The sequence below is a fragment of the Amphiprion ocellaris genome, chromosome 11 (assembly GCF_022539595.1).
Source record: "Amphiprion ocellaris isolate individual 3 ecotype Okinawa chromosome 11, ASM2253959v1, whole genome shotgun sequence".
NCBI lineage: Eukaryota > Metazoa > Chordata > Actinopteri > Pomacentridae > Amphiprion > Amphiprion ocellaris.
Window position 1 is genome coordinate 13661722 of NC_072776.1, and position 22743 is coordinate 13684464.

General features: G+C 39.3%; 1 protein-coding gene across 4 annotated transcripts in view; it reads right to left on the bottom strand.

The window, feature by feature from the left end:
- The window catches only part of LOC111580589 (E3 ubiquitin-protein ligase SH3RF3), a 112595-nt gene that overhangs the window by 34168 nt on the left and 55684 nt on the right, over window positions 1-22743 (bottom strand). For all 4 annotated transcript variants that reach the window (XM_035956414.2, XM_035956413.2, XM_023288403.3 and 1 more), the window contains 2 exons: window positions 9775-10050; window positions 5703-5798 (listed from right to left, as the gene is read on the bottom strand). In XM_035956414.2, the coding sequence (XP_035812307.2) occupies window positions 5703-5798; window positions 9775-10050 (372 nt within the window). The remainder of the gene's footprint in view (window positions 1-5702; window positions 5799-9774; window positions 10051-22743) is intronic.

Genomic DNA, 22743 nt, shown 5'->3' on the forward strand with positions numbered 1-22743 from the left:
TAAATAAAAGCACATGAGGTAAGATAAACACAAATACGATAAGATGATGTTACAGTAAATAGGGGATCAGATAAGAAGATAGTAATTGTTAAAAGCCAACAATGGCAACAATACTGATAAGAAATACAGACATGCTGATGCAAACATTATTTTAGCACTGGTCTCAAGACGTGTATTTTGGCATGCATGGAAATGTTAGACCAGCACTCAGCTCTGCTTCTGTGTATTTTGCCATTATGGCATTAGCCAAATTAATATGTTCAGCAGGACTGTGTAAAGAACAACAACTAGGCAGACCACTGTGTTGTCTAAACAGGTGTCCTAATTTAAAAGGCTCCAACAAAAAAACACAAGGTTGCCTGGTTCTACTAGTTGGTGGAACTTTTGCTGCACTTCAGGGCAACATCAATCAGCAATGTTGGCCAAGCAAATATGTCTAGATGTCTTCTGGAATATCACTCTGCAATATTATCTGTGAGATTTAATCTGTTGTTTCAGCATCAACAATGCGATAATGCTTGATACAAAGAGAGAACTCTATGACTAACACACAAGTCTTTCTGATAGAACATCACCACTCCAATTTGAGTCTTCTTGGATATGATGACTTTTTAAAAACTTTGTTTACAAGATGGAGGGTTTGTTGTCATGTAGGTTTGAAAATAAGAGTGAAAGACAGGAGAGAAACACTGAAAAAGGAGATTTGGTTGCGAAAAGAAACCCAGCATGAGTTGTATAGAAATGTTTCAGCTACAGAAAGGAAGACGTTGACCAAAGCAGGTACTTTGTCAGCAGTGTATTGAATTGTTACCGCTACACGAGGCACACACACAACACATTTATTTGGCCATTTAAACCAGCACCACAAAGCTCTGTATGAGTGCAAAGTCAGATGTGATTACCATCCAAAACAAAAAACTACTGTTCTGGATATCTTTGCAAGTGTTTGCCGCAAGACAAAGTTTCAAGATGGATTTAATCAACCTTTTTAAAAAAATTATTTTAATCTTTGATGCAGAGGCCTAGTTATTCTAGAGTGGATAACTCTTTTCATAGTAGAGTCAGTCCAGTAATCTGGTGAAAGTTCCTGTATTTTTTCACATAGCAACATGCACTGCAGAAAAACTAAAGATCGCAATGCTCTTTTTGCTACCACTAATCCAAACTCACAGGTAAATTTGTCAAACTGGACCTACTGGCTTGTCACCACTATCTTCAGAAACATGTAGCTGTCCACATGGCCTCTTGCATTTTTTGCCCTGGTGCTATCTTTGGTGTGAAGCACATGAACTTCAAATATAGTTACTGGGAATCATTTCACAGACATCCCATGTCATTTTGCCAAGACTGCCAAATATTACCATGCGTAGCATTCACATCTGAGCTGTGAGACAACAGCTACACACACGCACACACACTAACTGATCAGCAGCGGTTCCATCTGGGCCCTCCTCATTAGTTCCTCACTGCAGACACACACACAAACACACACTCGACATGCCCCTGTACCCCCGCTGTGTCAGAGTGATGGAGAGGTCTAAATTATTGATGCATCTCTATCTAATAGGAACCCCTGAGTGTCTATGTGTGTTTGTCCCAACCTTGTTCAGTCTACGGCTTAATCACCAACACCTAAGAGAGCCGTTTGGCCAAAAAGCTCATTTCAGGGACATGATTGTGTAGCCAAGAGTCTGAGCCTGCAGACCCAGGCAGAAAGAGACAGAGTGTGTTGAGAGGGTGGTATGACTAAAGGATAACAAAAGAGATACATAAAAAACAAGCAGATCAGTGATTAAATATGTATCATTTTATAGATGTGGACATTAACACATGCATTTTGTGGTAAAAGTGAGAGTTTGTTGTTGAGCATATGCTCCGTTAATAGTAAATAAACAAGAAAAGCAATATAATGTTTAAAAGCAGCACAGAGCGCGAGCCATCCCATTAATTACTCCCTGCCGCTATTCTCAATAAATTTCTCTATGCTGCAGTACATGAATACACAATGCACCCAGTTACTGGATGCGACCTCATGGAGGTCTTATTGTCATGACAGTCACACACATAAAGACACTTCCCAGCTCGAGCGAATCTCCTGTCACTTCTGAAGGTTTCATCATTTGTTTTTGACAGGGCCATGAGAGAATCAGTGTGTTCACAAATTTGAGGTGATGGGGAGAGAAAAGAAGAAAACACACTTTCCACCAACACCTTTTTTTTTTTTTTTTTTTTTTTTAACCACTGCTTAAAAGCCTTAAATGTTATCCAGAGTAAACTGTGCACGATATCTTTTTTATTTCAGGGATTAAAGTAAAATATATTTCACTCTTGACAGGCGTGACACTATGAAAGACAATAAAATGTTTGGGGTTTTGTGGGGGTTTTAGCCTTTTACTGAGGGGAAATGTCTTAAAGAAAAATCCACTACAGCAAAGATTCAAACAGCATTCTTAATGTTATTTGCATTTCTGGGCTATGTACTGTATATGTTTCATTATGTACCCCTCCAGATAAGCCATCAAGCATAGATGCTATAAAATCCCATCGTGATATGAAGGCATGTGGAATGTCAACGTAGTTTAACCTTCTGAACCCCCAAAACCCACCGTTGGGTTTAAAAAGGTGCCAAAATGACACCATTTCCCAGACACTGTAAAACCAGAAAGAAAAATGAGCTTTTTTTTTTTTAACTTTCTGAACTTCTTTAAGCAAATCATGTGCGAAATGTGATTCTGGTGGGAAAACTATCCAAATCCACGCTAAAAATTATGCTATTTCATCAAAATGATTTTCTTCTGCATTTCTCATTTAAAAATAAGCCATTTGCCCCAGATTCTGTAAAAAGCAAAAAAAAATTCTGTGTTCTTCAGCACAACTGAGACGCCATCACGATAATTAACCTTCAATCTGCCAGTTAGTTGAATGCTTTCTGTATTATTCTGCTCAGACCAATGTGAACTTGACAGCAGCCAAAACACGCAGGTTCTATTCCATGGGTGTCACACATGTGGCCCATGGGCCAAAATCGGCCAGCCAGAGCGTCCAATCCGGCCTGCGGGACGACTTTGTAAAGTGCAAAAATTACAGAAAAGACATTTATTGCAAATTGTAAATTGGTAAAACTATAAATTCAAAATTATTTGTTTTGATCATAAAGTGAAGTAAAGTAAGTTGTCATTGTGCGTCTCATTTTTATTATATTTGGTCTTGTTTTGGTTGTTTTTTTGTCTGACTTTTGTTGTTTGTCTCATGTTTTTGTCATTTTGTTTCTCGTTTTTGTCATTTTGTGTTTCCTTTTTGTCTCGCTTGTGTTTTTTGACTGATTTTTGACATTTTGTGTTATGCTTTATTTGTTGATTTGTTTCTCATTTTTGTCATTTTGTGGTTTTTTTTGTCTGACTTGTGTTGTTTGTCTACTTTTTAGCATTTGGTTTCATTTTTGTCATTTTTTGTCTGTTTTTGTTTTGTTTCATGTTGTTTTTCTCGTTTTTGTCATTTTGTGTCTCATTTTTGTAATATTTTGTCCTGTTTTTGTTGTTTTTTGTGCCTTTTTGTAGATACACTGTGATCTGTAAGTTGTAATGTGTAAATGATAAACTGAGGCATAATGTTGTTGTAATTGGACTTATTTTTCTTTAGAAATTTCAGGTTGTTCATCTTTTTTTTTTTTCAAAAATAGTTACCTAAATGTGAACATTTTCACAATGTAGTTGTTTGGCACTAAAACAAAGGAAAAAAAATTGGAGTTGTGGTTATTTATAGGTTACTAAGCTCTGCTTTTACTGGTCCGGCCCACTTGAGATCAAATTGGGTCGAATGAATGAGGGGATGTACAAATGACAGCACTTCCAAAGTTTGGCTGTTGCTACTTCAATTACAACTCGTTGAATTAAGGAAGTGTGGAGAATCTCATCTCTCGTCTCCCATCATAACAAACATTCATTGTAAGCACCATTTGTTTTCCCAGTGCACGTGTAGTCGACATGCAGTTCAGACAGTCCTGTTGCAAATTCGGGCCTGTAAGTGGATTCCATAGAGGGGTTTGAGCAGATCGCAGACTTGGTTGGAGGACAAAATCCCTCACGGACCCATCTGGACACATAAACGTGGAAAGCATGAACTGGTCTTTAAGGTATCAGCACGTATCCGCAGACACTGTAGGCCCCAATTTCGATCTAGCGCTTTTTCAAATGTGTATGATGTTCACTGAATCAGAAAAGGAAATAAAGGACCAGTTTTTCCTGGAGCAGGAAGGGTTAGGGGCATTGTTCAAGAGCCCGACGGCGGCTGCATTCGGGTTCGAACCTCTGACCTTTGGATCAGTAGTCCAGAACTCACCCGTTGCACCACCACTGCCCCAACAATAAAGGCCCAGTTTGTGCAATGCTACAACAATGTCTGTCCCCATAACTGCAGAGATGATCTGGACTGTAAAGGCTAGTTTGCGGCTACAAACCAGGAGCTAACAGCTTAAAACAGAGGTCTGACTGCCACAGTTAAGAACCACAGATCAGGAAAGGCAACACGGCACTTAAATGCTCATAATAACTTAATTGAAGAGTTAGGTCTTGCCAACTAGGTGCCATATTTGGACAAATTTGCAAGGCAGCTTTCATGATTCTAACTCTTCGTGAACTCAGGATTGATTGCATTCTACGGGGAAAGCCAGCAGCACTTGTTCCCCCTTGCTTCGCTCTTCATTCAGAGTATGCAGAGAGGAGGGGCTGATCACAGACAGATCTACTGTTGATGCATTTCTAAAACAGAGAGAGAAGAGAGAGAGAGAGCGGGGAGCGGCTCTACAATGAAATAAGATTTCACTCCATTTAAATAGTAAATAAAATGGAAAATCAATATGTGGTGGTTAATGTTGATATTGTGGCGGGAAACCACAGATAAATCAGAGTATGAAAAACACTGATCCAATGCCATCTTTTTTTTTTAAATAGTGTGGGACCTCTCTGTGAATATCACTGGTTGTTGGACTGAAGACTGGAGGCACCGTTTTAACACAGCAGCCAACCCTACTGCCGTGTGAGTGAAATTTCAACGTTGGGAACTTGGAATCGTCATTAATATTGGAGAAAATACAACTCTTTAAAATCAGAGCAGACTCAACCACCTCCTCTGTACGTACAGCCTTTAAAGTGAAGATCAATGTGTCCGTCTGCTCAGAACTTGCAGTATTGGGCCTAGTAACACCAAAAAAATAAATAATATATCACTAGGTACCACTGCCAGTGAATTTAGAGAAGAGCTGTGTTTTCATCCACTATCAACAACAAAGTTATGGATTACAGCACTTTTGGTCACATATAAAACTGGATCAGCATACAAATTAGTTCAAATGTATTTCACATGAGGAAACATTATTTGTTAGGTTGATTATATTTAGTTTTTAGCATATTACTTTTTCATAGCCAGCTTCCACTTTGGTGAATGACTAGGAAACCAGACAGCACTGAAACCTTCTTTGTCACCCTTTTAACGGATAGAATGGCTTAAAGTATTCCACCCATTGAACATGTTTACCTTGTTTGTCTATAAAGTAGACAGACGATACTTTCTCCTCTAGACAGAAGCTGCTTTCTGCTTCTAGTCTCAAAGCAGCAGCATCATAAACGGTGATTTATGTAAGACAGGTGCTCTGCTGCAACATTCCCGTTGCTTTTACAGCTTTTTGTGTTAGTGTGTCAGTTTACCTCCACATAGAGAATGGGGAAGATGCCAATCTTGTCTCCCAGCATGCCTTCCGCCCAGTTCTCATCTACTCGTCTGATTACTGTCAGCACCTCATCCTGGAAAGAGAGGAAATGAATGAGACTACACAGAAACACGACCAGACCCTCTAGGATCACTATATTTGCCCATATAATAGATATTTAATTACCTTTGAATTGCTGCAGAAAAATGTTTTGTTCGGGCTGCCTTGAAAATAAAGCAATTTATAAATTATGATTTTTACTGTTTTTTAGACACGGCTCTTGATTGAACCTTCTCAAAGCATTGCAATAATAATTTTGGTGTCCAAGACTTTTTTTTTTTCTTTTGCTTTGCTGAAGCATCTTTGTATTGAAATGGTCAAATTACATTTTTCACAATCTCTGGCTGTTAAAATTGTCAACATTTTACGTGCTTATGTTGGATTGTCATCTAAGGAAAGATAATAATACATCAGAATATGAGAGATTGACTGATGTGGTTTTTTCAGGGCATATTTTGATAAACATTTGCAGTAAAAAGGAAAACTTCGGTGACTAACTGCTTTTCAAGACATACATTTAAACTTCAAAGAGGTTCCCAGTTTCAGATGAATAATTCATTTTATTTTAAATGTTATACTTTTACCAGCTTTAGTTCAGCTCAGTTCATAACTTATTTAATTGCTTTAATCCCTTTTGTATAATGACTCAAATCAAATGTGTTTATACATTAAAAAAAAATAAAAAACAAGCAGTGTGTTTAGTGATTTTACTAGGATGATGCTGAGCTCATTACCTAGGGGGGTGTGGCAGCTGTGTACAGTTTAGAAATGTTCAAATCTTTCAAAATATGAGCTAAAACTAGTTAGTAAATATGATGCTGCCTCAGGACAAGGTGAATACTGATGCATGTGTTTTTCCTTTTCCTTCTGTGACTTGGGACCTTGGCTTAATAGCCTGGAAAAAACATGCATTTATGTGCTAACTTCAGTCAAGTCAAGTCAAATTTGTTGATAAAATACATTTAAAAACAACAAGAGTTCATCTGCAACTGAAAGACAAATCTGAATAAAATAACAGAAAATGAACAGAATAAAGGATGAAGTCAGGGTGTTGAGCTCCACTTCAATCCAAACCAATGAGAGGAGGTAGGTTAAAAAGTATATAAAGCCTAAGCAGTTCTGGAATGGAAATGGAAATGTTTCCAGATATTAGGAGAGGCCACTGCAAAGGCTCGATCACCTCCATTTTTGTACCTAGATCTCCTAACAGTCAGGACCATCTGGTTGACTGACCTCAGTGCTCTAACTGAGGCATTAAGATGCAAGAGTTCCACTAAATACGGTGGCACCAACCCATTTAAAACCTTAAAAACAAGCAATGAAATCTTAAAATCAATCCTGAAACAGAGAGGAATCCAGTGGAGGGAAGCCAGTACTGGTGTTATGTGATTCTTCTACCTGTTAAAATGCAAGCAGCTGCATCTTGTACCAGCTGCAGTCACTGAAGATCTTAACACCGATCAACAGGCGGGCCTGAAACCCTGACACCACACCCTGTGCTGCTTTATATTCCACTTAGAATATCAGCCAGGGATACCGGATACAATATCAATACTGTTTAAGATCTCAACTCACAAGCTGTGCATACATCGACATGCTTCTAAGCTTTTGCCTACAGTATATTTACATTGTTTATCTGATATAATATTGCTTCTGACACACATGAGAAAATATTATCTTCATTGCTGACTGCAAACATCAACAGACTTCATCATGAAAATATTCTTCCCTCTGCTGCTCCTCTCCTCACACAGAGGTCTTGGTTAGACCGTTATGGGATGGAAGTGATAATGCCAGTAAATGACTGTGTATTAGTCATACTGAGTAATTACCTCTCACACTGAGCACACAATATCACACACACTGGTTCTGCATGACAACACGCATATAGCACACCACAGGAGGACGTGGCTCGGCGTGACTGTATAGCTTTTGGTAATGTTCAATCATTAACCTGTTGATTAGTTTAGCCCCAAAATGCAAAATAATGTGAAATATTGATGTGTGGCTGTGATGTGTTCATCTGGATGTGGAGGGCAGTGTCTTTGAAACAAGGTCTCAGCTTTACATTACTGTGATCAGTCTTAAGATGCCGTCGCTGAAGAGAACAGTGCGCTGTAATTTAATCATCTTTCTCCCTCTCTGCAGACACACTCAGAGTGCAGAGACAGAGCGGAGGTGTTGAGCGATCAGTCCTAGCACAAATGAGCCTGTGTAACAGCAGGAACAAAATGATAAGCTTTGAGGAACACAACAGCACAGAGAATACAAATTACTGTTTACCAAACCCAACCTGGCTGCACTCTTGTGAAGGACTGAGTGTCTTCTCTCATTCTGCCTTTTGTCTCTCCATTTCCACCCTTTTCTGGATATAATTTTAGGGATGCTTTGACAAATGGGGCTTATTTTGAAACATCAGCTGCTCACATTTTCTCCCTCTAATAAGTTAGGAGTCTTCAAGCTCCACAAGATTGAGACGCAGGAAAAGGCACCCCTGGTTGTATAAACGAATCCTCAAAAAAGGAAGGAGACCAAGTTCGAAAACCTGAGGACAGACAGTCTCAAGGGTCATTAATCCTGATCCGAAATGTGCTTGACCTTAAGAAATTCCAAAAGAGAGAGAGAGAGACACCATTACTGGCTGCAGCATGATGCTCCACCAATTAACAAGCTGCACTGGTCAAATAAAGCAGAAGTAGATGTCCTTTTTCTTGCACTCACACTTTCTTTCTCCTGTAAATGTACATTTTTCTCCAACAGTGATGATGCTGCACCTCAAACACATTAGAACCATAGTGAGTGTGCTCAGATCTGTATCACTAATACACATTTTGACCTTGGACCTGCTACATTTAGGTCCTGGGTTGGGGTTTGGTTAACGGAGACATATCACTTAATGGATGGTTCCTCCCTAACCTTCACTTTGGAAAACATTTTTATTATTACTTTCACATCCTGCCATAAAACCCCCATGTGGTTTTACTTAATGGAGTTTACTCTGCAAGAGTGTTCCCATGCTTAAACAGATACAAATCCACATGAAAAGATTAGATTTGATTAGAATGAAACAGTAAATAAATTGCTATTATTCAGTTTCCTTTTAGTTTCATTAAGATGTAAATGCTGTCTTGGCATACAAATAGTAGAATATTTGAATATGACAACAGAGAATTTTCGTTGCCGGAATATTCATTCCAAAAAACATCAGAGTCAGCCTTAAAACCATCTTCAGCAAAATCCTCCTGGAGACTGGTAACGACGAGGAAAATCTGTGGGCAGCAGCTGCCTGCTACTGTATGCTATCTCCACACTGGCAATACCTCGTATCAAAAACATCGACTTAGGTTGATGAAAAATTCAGCTTTAAAACCAAAAGTGTGTAAATTGTTAAAGTAAGACAGAACAAAACAAAACACTACACTCACTTCAACTTCAAATAAATCCATAATGTGATGAAACTAAGCAGTACCCAGCATGTGCACTTTGAAAAATGATGCAACTGATTTTCTGTGTTGTGCCCATTTCCAATGATTTTAATGTCAACAGATGTACAAGTTTCTGCGCCACCGCAAAGAAGACATGTCTCCTCTGAATATATCCACTTCAGCTGATCACAGGACTTTCTGGCAATAACACAGATATTTCCATTTGATGTCATTTTGAATTAGAAAAAAGTATTACTTGTAGCAGCAGTATACAGCTTTTATTTGTTAGTTGAACTTCGATTTTTTCACCACTTTCTGAGACTTACATATCTGAGAACCACTCTGAAGTGTAGTCAGGACCAATAAATTATTAGTGTCCTACAAAGAACCAGACAAGTTGAACACTACAGATAAGTGTTTTCTGCAACTACAGTATTGTTGCTGCTGTAAATCCTGAGTACATCAATCCTTTAAATCTTTCCACAGTTTCATCCACGCAGTCTGTCTATATTTTAGCCATTTATCCTTCGTGTGATATAAAAACAGTGTCCTCAGGTGTCAGATAGTACATCGTGTGTGTGTTACCTTGCTGAAGGCCAGACAGTCTTTATCCTGGTCTTTGTCTTTGACCTCAAAGTCGTACAATGCTTTGCCCTGCGGTGGAGTTTGGCTCAGGGGACGCAGCAGCTGGATGTAACTAGCAGGCAGGAAACCGTGGCAACCACTGAGCTCGCCGTGGTACCAGTTGTCGTCCACCTTGCGCCGCAGGATGATGATGTCGCCCTTGGAAAACTGGAGGTCGCCCGGTTCCTTGCCCTCGTACGAGTAGAGGGCTTTACCACAAGGTAGCGCTGGGATGTTCTGTAAAACACACACATACAAACACTTAGTACGGTACGAACTCTTGTTAGTGCAAGCGTTAGAAAAGACATCAAAACAAAGCAATAAATATTAATTCATTAGACTTTTATTCATACTCCAGAGATCACTGAGGGACGACTGTGTTTTCAATGATATTGAGTCTAATTCGAAAAGTAAAGAGAAAAGGAAAATAAAAAACAATGAGATGCACTAACAGAGGAAAGGAAACCAATAGCATTTCTTACTTAGCGAAGGTGAAATTTTTAGCTAAAATAATCACAATATCATTTGAATTGCTTGCTGTTGGCCTGAAGTTGCAGATTTCTGTCAGAATTTAGGTTTAGCTGCTGTGAAGACATCCATCCATCCATCATCTATATACCGCTTAATCCTCATTAGGGTCACGGGGGGGCTGGAGTCTATTCCAGCTGACTTAGGGCGAAGGAAGGGGACACCCTGGACAGGTCACCAGTCTATCTGAGGACCACTCGCATTCACACCTACAGACAATTTAGAGTCTCCAATTAACCTCAGCATGCATTTGGACTGTGGGAGGAAGCCGGAGAACCCGGAGAAAACCCACACGTGCACAGGGAGAACTTGGAAACTCCATGCAGAAAGATCCCAGGAAGGCCAGGATGCGAACCGGGGATCTTCTAGCTGCAAGGTGAAAATGCTAACCACCAAGCCACTGTGCAGCCGCTGTTATGACAATAAAGACATACTTAAATTGCTGTTCCATAACATTTATGGCTTTTATTTGATCAAGTATGTGTGTTTTTGCTTTTTTCATTTGATACACTAGATGTCTGTATCTTATGGAGTATCCAATTAAACAATCTGAGAAGGGAAAAACTCAAATATCCACACTAAAACCATATCCTGCATGATTAGGGGCCACAAGACCAACTAAAAAGGTCAGGAGTCACTACATTACAGCACTTACATGCTGCTGTTTTGGAGGCATTTGTATTTTGCTTCTAAATTTCAACTTGGAAACATGGTCTCAGTGAGAATTGGGTGTTCCTCTGTGTTGCACAGTTATTAACATAAAAGGCTAGGTGAAAGGTGTTTTTTTATTTAACATAAAAGTCTTGCATAGAGCACCAATAAGTGCATTTCGAGACCTATGCAGAGGATTAAAAGCATCAGTGTCACTGTGATGAAAGAGGATGTGAGATAACCACACTCCACAAACCTTGGGGTTGAAAGTTTACAGTGAAAAGCTGTTTCATCATATTTTTCCTATTAAGATGTGGGAAACTGTGCCTTTGTGCCACGTCTGGAACAAATCAGTCTGAAATCTCTTATGTGACAGAAAGAATATATTTGAATTTCATTTTAACATTTGTGATACAAATGTGGCGCAAATGAGGCAGTGACTCCCAAAAAGATCAGTAAATAAATAAAGAAAAATAAGGCCTGAGGGCAAAAAAGGTCTTGAAACAACTCAAAACAGTGGTAAATTCAATATGTTGCATACTGTCGGCCCTGGAGACAAATTTGTAGAGCGTGGATAGTTGGATATGCACTCCAAGGTTCATTTTATTCCCCCCCAGCAGTGTGTGAGATATGACCGGTTATTAAAATGTTTGCCAGGTAATTGCTGCTCCCACCTTGGGCCAAACATAGTAATTTTGAAAATGCCAGAACGGTGTGAAGCATGACTCCCTGACGTTTCATCAAAATCAGGTCTGTGGTGTCTCACTTATCACATGTAGAGGACAGTCAGTCACAACGCTGCCACATTTACTCTGCCCAAAAAGATACATGAAGATACATGTAGAATATGATCAAAATGTTGCACTGAACTCAATTTGTGGTGCAGTTTTATTACACAATCAGTGCACTTGAGGTGCATTTTCAGCAGACCATTTGCTAAAACTCTCCCTGAACAGTGATTGTCCAGTCATAGCTTAGCAACTGTGTAACTAGGCTCTGCAGGATTGACAGGCTCAGTAATTTAGCTCTACTTGTTGAAGTGGTGTTTGAAAAAAACAGAACTAACATTTGCATATACCGTAAACTGGCTTACTGTGCCTTGTTTCTTACAACACTTTGCATCAGTTTCTAGGGACACAGGTTACGTTTAGAGAACATCATTCCAAGCCCTGTTTTTTTTGGTGTGTGTGTAATAGGCTACGAATCTGTTGATAGGTGTTTTCCCTTCTCTTCACCTGCACACCTTATACCTATCACCAAACAATACAGTCACGGAAAAAAAATACTGGACCACCCTTGTTTTCTTCAATTTCTTGTTTATTTTAATGTCTAGTTCAACTAAAGGTGCATTTGTTTGGACAAATATAATGATAACAACAAAGATAGCTCATTAGAGTTTAATTTAAGAGCTGATATCGAGCCATTTTCCATGGTTTCTTGATAATAACCAAAATCACTGAAGCTGTTGGAAAATCCAGTCATTGGAGGCAGGAAAGAGTTTTCCAGCTGATGGAAGAAGACTGTTTTCAAGAGTAGCCCCGTACATGACCTGGTTCATTCGCCCTGTTCCACCCATACTGAAACAACCCCAGATCGTCACTGATCCACCCCCATGTTTTACTGCAGGGGCAGACAGTCTAGCTTGTAGGCTTCTCCAGGCTTTCTCCTAACCAGTAAGTTGGCTGGAGTGGGCATCAACTGAAAATTGGATTCATCAATGAAGAGAACCTTAGCCCAATCATCAACAGTCCAATCCTTGTGATCTCCAGCAAAGAGTAACCAGGCTTTCCTCTACCTTTCCTTGATGAAAGGCTTCTTCCATGTCCTGTGTGACTTCAGACCAGCTTCAAGAAGTCAGTTTCCAATTGTCCTTGCTGAACAAGTCACATTTCTTGACAGTGCCCACTCATTTTTAAGGCCCTTGGAGGTCTGACAACGATTCCTGACACAGGAACAGATGAGTGCACGGTCATCTCATGGGGTAGAAAGACGTTTCCTGCCGCGACCAGCTAGCAATTTGGTAGAACCATGTTGGGCTTGTTTTTTCTTGGTGTAATGAACGGCTGTCTTGGAGATCTTCAGTTATTTCACTACCTGTCTCTCACTCATGCCAATTTCCAACAGTGCCAAGATGGCTACCTTTGTGGCTTCACATAATTCTTTTGTTTTAGGCATTTTGTGAGAGCTGAGATCTTCTGAGTTGTGCTATGGCTTGAATGTCAGCAGGAAACCACACTAGGTCTTTGCATGTGCAGTGCTGCAAATGACATAAAATTGAGGTGGTCAAATAATTTTTTCCATGACTGTAGTTGTCCTATAAGATGCTAAGCATGACCTCAGCCTCACTCTAAACTTCACTGGTTATCATTTTTACTCTGAACCTCTGGAGGAAGAGCTACAGGAAGACTGGGAAAGATATGGCGACTTTAACACAAGACTGTGCTGCATGCTATATATTATTAGCAGTCCTGTACCAAGGCTGAACAATTAATCAAAATATTGTGGAAATCGCAATACTGACAGTGCAATGCCCATATTCCAGGAGGTAAATTTTTTGAGAAAGGTAAATTATGTCACAAAATACTGAAAATAATGAAGTATTGTGACGCTACGGAGATGCCCCAGTCTATAAATTGTATTCTCCAGATGTAAGGAAACTAGCCATTTTTTTATGGAAAAAAAGAAGCAAAATTAACCTTTTCCAAAAAAAAAAAAATCGCATCTCATATCACAATAGATGGCAGTGAATCTGGAGAAGTGAACACTCCTGCAACCCCAGTGAACAAGTATATAAGGTAAGCAGCCAAACAAACAGGCATATGTTAGAAGTCATTGTCTAATCTTAGATTTTATTATACTTATCATAGTAAGACTACCTCTACAATGTTATAGAAGAACAATGCTGTTCCTTTGATTAGCGTCACATAATGTCACTCACTAAAAGGATCATCAGCTGCAGCTATGAGCTTGTTATTTACACGACTTTAAAATTAATCTGCTGGAGATGTTTTCAGCCAACTAATTGCAACCCTAATTAACTAGCAAGCTATGAGGCTGCGGCTAACAATTAGATTTTATGTCGATTAACCCGATGAATATTTTCTTGATTAATTACTTAATTGTTTGGTTAATAAAATGGTGAAAAATGTCGATTGGTGCATCCCAAAGCCCAAGATGACATCATCAAATGTCTTATTTTGTCCACAACTCAAAGATGTCTTGTTTGCTGTCACAGAGGAGTAATATTCAAATTTAAGATACTGGAAAAAGAGGATTGTTTCTTCTTTTTTTGTACCTAAAAAAGGACTCGATCTGAATAATCAAGTGTCAAAAATAAATGTCAGTAATTCAATAGTTCACAAGCAGTAGATTAATTAACTGTTGCAGCTCTGGTCAGATGCGGCAGGGAAATATCAGCTGGCAAAAGGGATGGTCAGGAATAATAAGTTTGCTTTTGTCTACTTGTGTGAAATCAGTGAATTGTTGTGTGAAAAATGACCTGAATCACTCTTGTGACTGTAAGCTACCTATGTAACAGGCTAGAAAGGCAAGCTTGATGAGCATAGCAACAGTAACTAAGGGGGATGGGAAGACAATTAAGATGCAGGAAAACACACTGAATAAAGTTCTTCATATTAGATGTAGACATCAGACTGACAATTTCCTTTTTCTAAAAGTCATTGAAAAGGCCATTTTTTTTATCCTGCAGATGAGATTTAAGCTACATTTCTATAGAACCAGTGACACATAGATATTCATCACCACAGTACACTTGTATTTACATTCTCCACGACACATACACACACACACAAACAAACAAACAAACACTGCAGCATTCAGCACACACTTAATACACTGGACATGTTCTTGACGGCAACCGGTGCTGAAAGGAAGTTTATCTTAAAGAAGATCCAGGTAAACAAACAGCAGTGTGAAACAGAAGAGAAAATGCATGAAATAAAAACGTCTTTTCTTCACAAAGAATGTGTTTACAATAAGACACACACACACACACACACACACACACACACACACACACACACACACACACACACACACACACGTACACTTTTTACGCACTCACATATAGACTGATTCGCCCCAGACGCTACACGGAACAGAACAGCCTGAGGCTCCACTGCCTGACTCTACTGAGATCAGTGGTGACGCAATAAGAGGAAACGCGCGCACACACACACACAAACAACAAAAAATACAGTAGTAATGCTGCTTTTACTATTATTACTACTTCTGCCAATTCCTGCAATTATTATATCACATTTCTGCCACTAGAAACCCTACAAAGCACCTCCGGGCAAAAGAACATCAATAAAGTCTATGGCCACCTGTACGTTACAGTCTTCTCATCCTGTAACTGTGGTAAATAGTCTCTATCAGTTTTAGGCTTTCCACATTATTTTATGGTCAGTCATTTATGTATGGTGTTGATGTTGGAAGCTTGGCTCACAGTCTGAATGCAAGCTACTTCCCAAAGGTGCACACTGGATTGATGTCAGGGCTCCTCACAGGCCAGCCAAGTTCTCCCAAACTAAACTGGGATAACCATTCCTGTAGGAATTCCTCTTTGTGCAAGAGGGAATTGATTTCATGTCTAAACAAGACAGAGCCTTCAGTAAACTGCTGCCACAAAGCGCTGGGAGTGCTGCGAGCAGCAGCAGCAGCTCTGGTGCTCAAACTGTGTCTGCACAGGATGTGATGGGGCACAGCCAGTTGTCCGAGTTCAGAGCTTAGTACACAAGTTACATGTGTAAAATGCAGGAGAAGGAGAGCCTTTGTAGACAGCTGGATTGATTAGCAGATATTCTGCAAGACACACGAGAGGCAGATGACTGAAAAATGTAGCTGAAATGTTTTCTGTGTAGCAATATGATGTGTGATCAAAAAGTACAGAGTGTACCTATAAAAATCAAAATATGTGCCTAATTTAAACTTGATCTCTATTCACCCCCAAATAGTCCTCTTGTGCAGCGAAACCCTGCTCCGAATGTTCCTGCCACGTTTGGAACACACTCTGGAAGTCCTGCTAGTAAGTGTCTCAAGAACCATCTGCAGCATGTGCTCCACTGCAGTCTCCTCCACTGTGTCAAAACAGCAACACTTCAACTTGAGTTTCATTTTGGAGAAGAGCAGGAAGTGGCAGGAACTGTTGAGGTAGTCAAAAAAACTTGCGTGCAACTTGGCACACACCAGAGTTCAGGTTGACACCTCGGGATGCTATAGTAAAACTGCTTGTTGGCAGTCTGACCCTGGGACACTAATTCATGAAGCTTGAACCCGTGAATGTTTCATAAAACAACGAGCCTATGGCCTAATGTGCCTTCCACAGACCTGGAGACTGCAGGTTCTGCTGCTTGGTCTCTGGATTGTAGTCATAGATCTGATTCTTGTTACCAGTGATGATTTCAACATGAAGGTTGGATCAGTTTGACTGAGAATTTGATGTTTATCCTTTGCACAACTTTGAGGTTCATAGTAAGATTGCAGATGTAACTGTTCAGAACAGCACTTCTACACAGCATTTGAAGCAAAGCAACAGCATCGGACGCTGCTGGACAACTACTGTGAAAAGACTAGCGGCCAACTGAAAAGAGGTATGGTTTTTGGTTGTATATGTGCCATCACCGCATACCGTTAGATTTACCTTAACTTTGTCACCATTCTTGACGTTTTGTAACGTTGTAACATCATGGATGACACTAAGCAACAACTGAGTGGCACTGCAATTCCTGCACATCATATTTGCTATTGTAAATTGGGTGTATGTACGGTAGGAGACATGGTTGACCTTGATCTAGCAGCATAAAGCTGGGCATGGAGGTAGAAGAGCAGTGCTCCTGACCCCTTTGTCTGCATTGAGGGTGTTTGTGGATGGGGACGGTGACTGTATCAAAGATGTAGAAGACAGAAATGTGGGGTTTGAAGAGGACAAAAAAGAAGAGCTGCACCACTTGTCTTTTTCTTCATTTCCCTCTGAAAGTCTCACTTCTCTTGTTTTTTGCATCTCCTCGCCTGTGCTCCCGTTTCCTCATTTTCTCCTCTCTCTCTAAGCCTCTTATCCTTTCTCACTCTCATGATATTTTCACCTTCCTCTCGTTTCCAACCTTCCTCTTTTTCATCACTTTTGTTCACTCTTTATTTCTCTTCCCCTGGGCCAACAAACGGAGGTGCTAGAGGCTGCCGGAGGGCCTCATCAGGGAACTGCTGTGTTTGCTGCTCAATAGGAGGGAGGGAATAGGAAGGTCGCTGTGCTGCCTCTGCTGAGGGGATCATCTAAAACCAGAGGCAGGCTGCTGTGTTTCTCTTCACTAAGCCTGGGGCAGGAGGCTCAGACTGAATGTAGGAGTTCTATATTTTACACCTGGAAAGATTCAGCCTGAATCTAAACAATGGGTCTGTTCTGTTGATTTAAGTTGTCGCAGCCTAAATACTGTTTCAATTCAAGTCCAGCTCAAAGGGCACTGTGTGGGCATGGGTTGTCTTCAAGTCCCTTTAAACAATGTTGGTTAATTCTTCAGGCAATAAAAGAGACAAAGTTTGGTTTTAAATATATGGTAATTAATTCCAGTTTTGACATTTACAATGTTTTCAGAGCTGTGAAGAACCTCTGCCAGGTGAGAGCAGAGGTTGTTTCAGCAGCCAACAAATGGAAGGTCATTCAACGTCTGTCACTTTCCTGAAGGGAACAGCCTTATCTCAGCAAACCCTTTGTTACCTTACCACTTCCTCTGACGTGGTTTCATTCTCATGTATAACCAATTCATTTTTGAAATAAAGCTTGGTCTCAGAGTTGACATGTATTTGTTGCTGCCAGTTTGTCTGAAGGCAAAGTGAACTATATTCTCATCATAGAGTAAGTCAATGACAGCGCTTCCTCTGTGATTTTTGGGGGCCTTGTGTGCACATGACTACATCACAAAACAAATAAATCCTTTTTTCTTATTCAGAGAGACCTGCGGTATGTGACTGGATGACGTAAAAGCAATTAGCTGTCATTGGAAGTATCAAACATTTCAAGGACGTTTTTCCATGACTGTCATTTGGCAGTCATGACTTTATTAGTATGTTGCACATTGTTTTGTACATTGCTTCCTCATCTATCTTGAATGAAACAAGTGTGAGCTAATGGATACCTTAAATCCATCTATTAGTCGTTTTTAGACCAAGATGCTGTTTCTCTCAGCCCAGCGGTGACCATATTTTAACTGAGTGTTGGCCAACAGTGAATTTCTGGGGAAAATACAAGTACAAGGCTTCAAAGATCTACGATTCAGTTTTTTTTTTTGCTCATTCCTTTCTCTTAATGTTAACTTTTCCTTCACCCTCATTCTTTTCTTCTCTGCCTCTTTCGTGGCACCCGCTGTGCTACTTGTGTGACTATAACTGTGTTTCTTTGTGTCACTGCAGCAGTGGAAAAGCTCTTTAACACATGCGTTGTATTGTATAAATGTTCCAGTAGGTTTACTTGTTGGCATCTTGTGCAAAAAAGACCTTGAGCCACTGTAAAATTCCCTCTAATAATCTGCCAGGATCTGGTAACATTTCTGTAATTTGTCCTTTATAGCTCAAATGTGAACTTGAAGCACGGAAACCGACATTTCACTTACAAGACAGAAATCTCTCTGTAATTAAGACGTAATTATCTGAATGTGGTCAGATCATATGGATAAACATACATAATTATTTATTTATATACAGTATAATTGCAACTTGTGCCATCTTCATTAGAGATCAGCGTAACAACCTTAACAATTACTTTGCATTTGTTCTGGATAAAATAAAACAAATAAATCCAAACTAAATATATAAATAAAATACCGTACATAAGCCAATTCCAGCTGCAGTTTTGTAGGAGAGCTATATTTTAAACTGTTTTACTTTTTTCCTAGCAGAGCAGGGGATAAGAAAATCTCCTTGGCAATCCGCCTTAGAAAATTGCATTCTCCATAATCAAAGTTGGTAGCATTAATTTAAATTTTTACAGCCTGGCAATCCCGGAAAACTGCTTTACCTACAAGATTAACAGCAAGCGAGTATGGTATATATTAAAAAGCTGAAACTTATCTATGATGTTTTGTTGTTTTTAACTATAGTGGTTTGTGTGTTATCAGTCTGCCTGTGTCAGAAAGACAGCATTTTTCTATCACAAATGAATGATAAAATTGAGGTGACAAAATTTCAAACCCATCACTAAAGAAGGCTGTAAGATAAGTAGGAACACAGTTTTTTTTGTTGGTTTCATTACTTTCAAAGTCCCCAATGTTTTCCTGCAGGACTGCCACCACTGGGAGAAGGGAAATTAATCTTTCCAGAGCTGTGATTTTGTGTGTGAAGAAAGTAGAAGCGTGTGAATGGCAAAAACCAAGCCAGGACTGTTGATCTCACAAGTGTGTGGAGACTTTCTTTTAGTGTCCTGTCAGCAGCACATTATTATTGTCAGTCCCAACACAAACACACACACACACACACACACACACATTCAGAGGGCTCTCCTCACCACCCCTGTGGCGCAGTAATTACTGTTTGTGGATTTTCGCAATGGACAGAAGGTGTGTGTGTGTGTGTAGCCCTTGGGGATATACAATAAATGCACAAGTCCCTCCATCAACCACTGCTGAGACTCCCATCTGTTAAGTCTCACAGTGTGTGTGTGTCTTCTGTGACCATAAGGTACAGGGAGGTGACTTGGCCTACATCGGACTCACACACACACACACACACACACACACACACACACACACACACACACACACACACACACACACACACACACACACACACACACACACACACACACACACACACACACACACACAGGCTAAACATGGCGTGGTTGGTGGTTGATGGACAGATGAGTTGTGCGCTGTGCACCTTTTAGACAGCTTACTGATAGCCAAAAGCTGTTTCTGTATTGATACAAAATCCTGTGCTCCTCTAAAGAAAACAACAGTTTCGCTTTACAAAATCATTTTTTTCTTTTAACTCAAGAGGAGAATTTAGCAACATGAAAATCTGTACAAAATTCAATACATAAACATGATTTAAAGCAGGGGTGTCAAACTCACTTTAATTCAGCGGCCACATTCGGCCCAATTTGATCGCAAGTGGACCGGACTAGTAAAATCAGAGCATAATAACCTATAAACAACCACAACTCCAAATCAAATTGTTCCCTTTGTTTTAGTGCCAAAAAAGTGCATTCTGAAAATGTTCCCATTTAGGGAATTATCTTTTTGCAAAAAAATATGAACAACCTGAAATTTTTAAAGAAAAATTAATTCAAATTCAACATTATGCCAACATTACAACTTACAGATCACAGTGTATCTACAGAAAGCCACAAAAAAACAACAAAAACAAGACAAAGTATTACAAAAATGAGACACAAAATAGCAAAAACGAGACAAATGACATGAAACAAAAAAAAGACACAAAAATGGATACAAAAATTACAAAGTGACAAAAAATGGACAAAACAAGACAAAAAATTACACAAATGACACAAACGAGACAGAAAAACACAAAACGACAAAAACAATGCTCAAATCAACAAAACAAAATCACAAAAATCAGACAAAAAACACAAGCGAGACAAAAAGGAAACGACAAAAACGAGTAACAAAACAAAAAATCAAAAACATGAGACAAACGACAACAGTCAGACAATGAAAGAAATAAACAACAAAAACAAGACAAAATATGACAAAAATCAGGGTAAAAATGACAAAAATGAGACACAATGACAAAAACGAGACACACAATGACAAAAGAACAATCAGCAATATGGTATTTTACTTCATGATTAAAACAAGTTAGTTAAAAGTTATAGTTTTACAAATTTACGTTTTGCAGTTAATGTCTTCTCTGTAATTTTGACACTTTATAAAGTCGTCCCGTGGTTTTGGCCCGCAGGCCGCATGTTTGACACCCCTGATTTAAAGAGAAAAACATTTCTTGATTAAAGCTGCAACACCAGATCAGGTACATTTATATTAGTAGCTGACGGTTTTTGATTATGTCAGTACTCATCTGACCCTAGATGAATCCATTCTTAACACGTTCCAGAACACAAGTTTATTGCAATAATTACTCAACCCAATTATTTGTGAGGTAAAGGAAAATTAATCAGCAAGAATTTAATAGTCAAACGTTTAATTTTTTGATGTTGAGTATCTTTGGGTTGTGAACTGCTCAGACAAAACCAGACATTAAAGTAAGTCTGCATCGACTTTTGTACATCATTGAGAAATTATTCAGCAGATCAAATACAAATATAACAGTTAATTGCAAATCCAGTAGGTAGACATATACATATTGAGCATACATACAAACACCCCATGCATGCATTTGGACATAAAGCTTGCCAAAGATTTTTGGAAACATGAAGTTTATCAGCCTCATCCAGGCACACATAGCCTTGTAAAAATATTAAAAGTATTATTTAAATGCATTAGGTGTGTAGGTGCTGGTGTAAATAGGAAACAGAAGGTCGGTTGCTTAGTTATAGAAAATACTGCAGAGGTAGAAAAGCAATGACAAGGAGTGAGGGTGGCAGAAAACATGGTTCGGGAATCATTGCAAAACAAATATGTGTCACGGTGGTGACGATGAAGGGGAAGCCAAGTAGCGTTCATCTTTGCTTGTCCAGACTAAGCAATCCAGGAGTTTTCATACTTAAAGCAGCATTTAGGCTTCCTAAAATGCAGTACAGTACTGTGTCTGATGAAAACATAAAAGTGTAGACGCATTCTTTATGTGACAAACGCTGACTTTATTAGACCAATAATTAACAACCACCCTCAGCTCTGCATATGAGAGTCCATAGGAAGCAGATTTCTGTGTTTGGACATTATGCTGCAACATCCACTCTGCTTATGCTTTTCAATTTACTGACACCACTTAACTTGTGTCTTAATCTTTGTACCTTCACCAGACTGTTGGAAGAAACAAGAAACCCAAGAGTGCATTTATATTGACTTTTAAAGTGATGTTGAGAGCAATGATGCAGAACTATGACTATCTTGAGGGCGATAAGTGCAAAAGATTTTCATGCTTTGCTATAACTTTCATTATTTTTCTAAATTGTTTTTTCCCGTAGAATCACTCAGTTTTTCTACCACTGCTTAAGCTGCAGACATTCTGCTTTAAGATAATGAGTAAGTGAACTGAACTGGAGAAATTATGCAATGCTGTTTGCAATTTGAGAGACTATTTATATGTGTTTTCTTTGTGAGTCATCTGGTTAAATACCATGTCACCAAAAGTTCAGGTTCTCTTCGGGGTTCTTTCTAGCCTGAATAAATTAGACTGATCAGACACAAATAACTGTAGCATTATACTCTTCCTAGCAGTAATAACTGGTGGTGTTTGTCTACAATAAAAAGTAATTGGACTTTTGGTTCTTGAAGACGTTTTCACTTTAGAGAACTGTAAGAGAATCTTATGAGAAATGAAAGCCCAGTTGCTTTTTTACTGTGGTCCTTATGATCATCATGACCCAGATGAGTGAGAATCCACACAGACAAATTGGTCATTCTGCACTGCAACTGGAAAGAGTTAATAATGGAACCCCTGAGAGCCACAATCTTTATCCAGCCACTACCTAATCCCATGGGACCCCTATTATAGAGACAGCAGCTTTGATGCATGGATTCTATTTACCTCATATGCCTTAGAGACAGTAAATCAAGCCCATACTTAACAGAATGTGTCTCTAGCAAAAGGACGGATTAA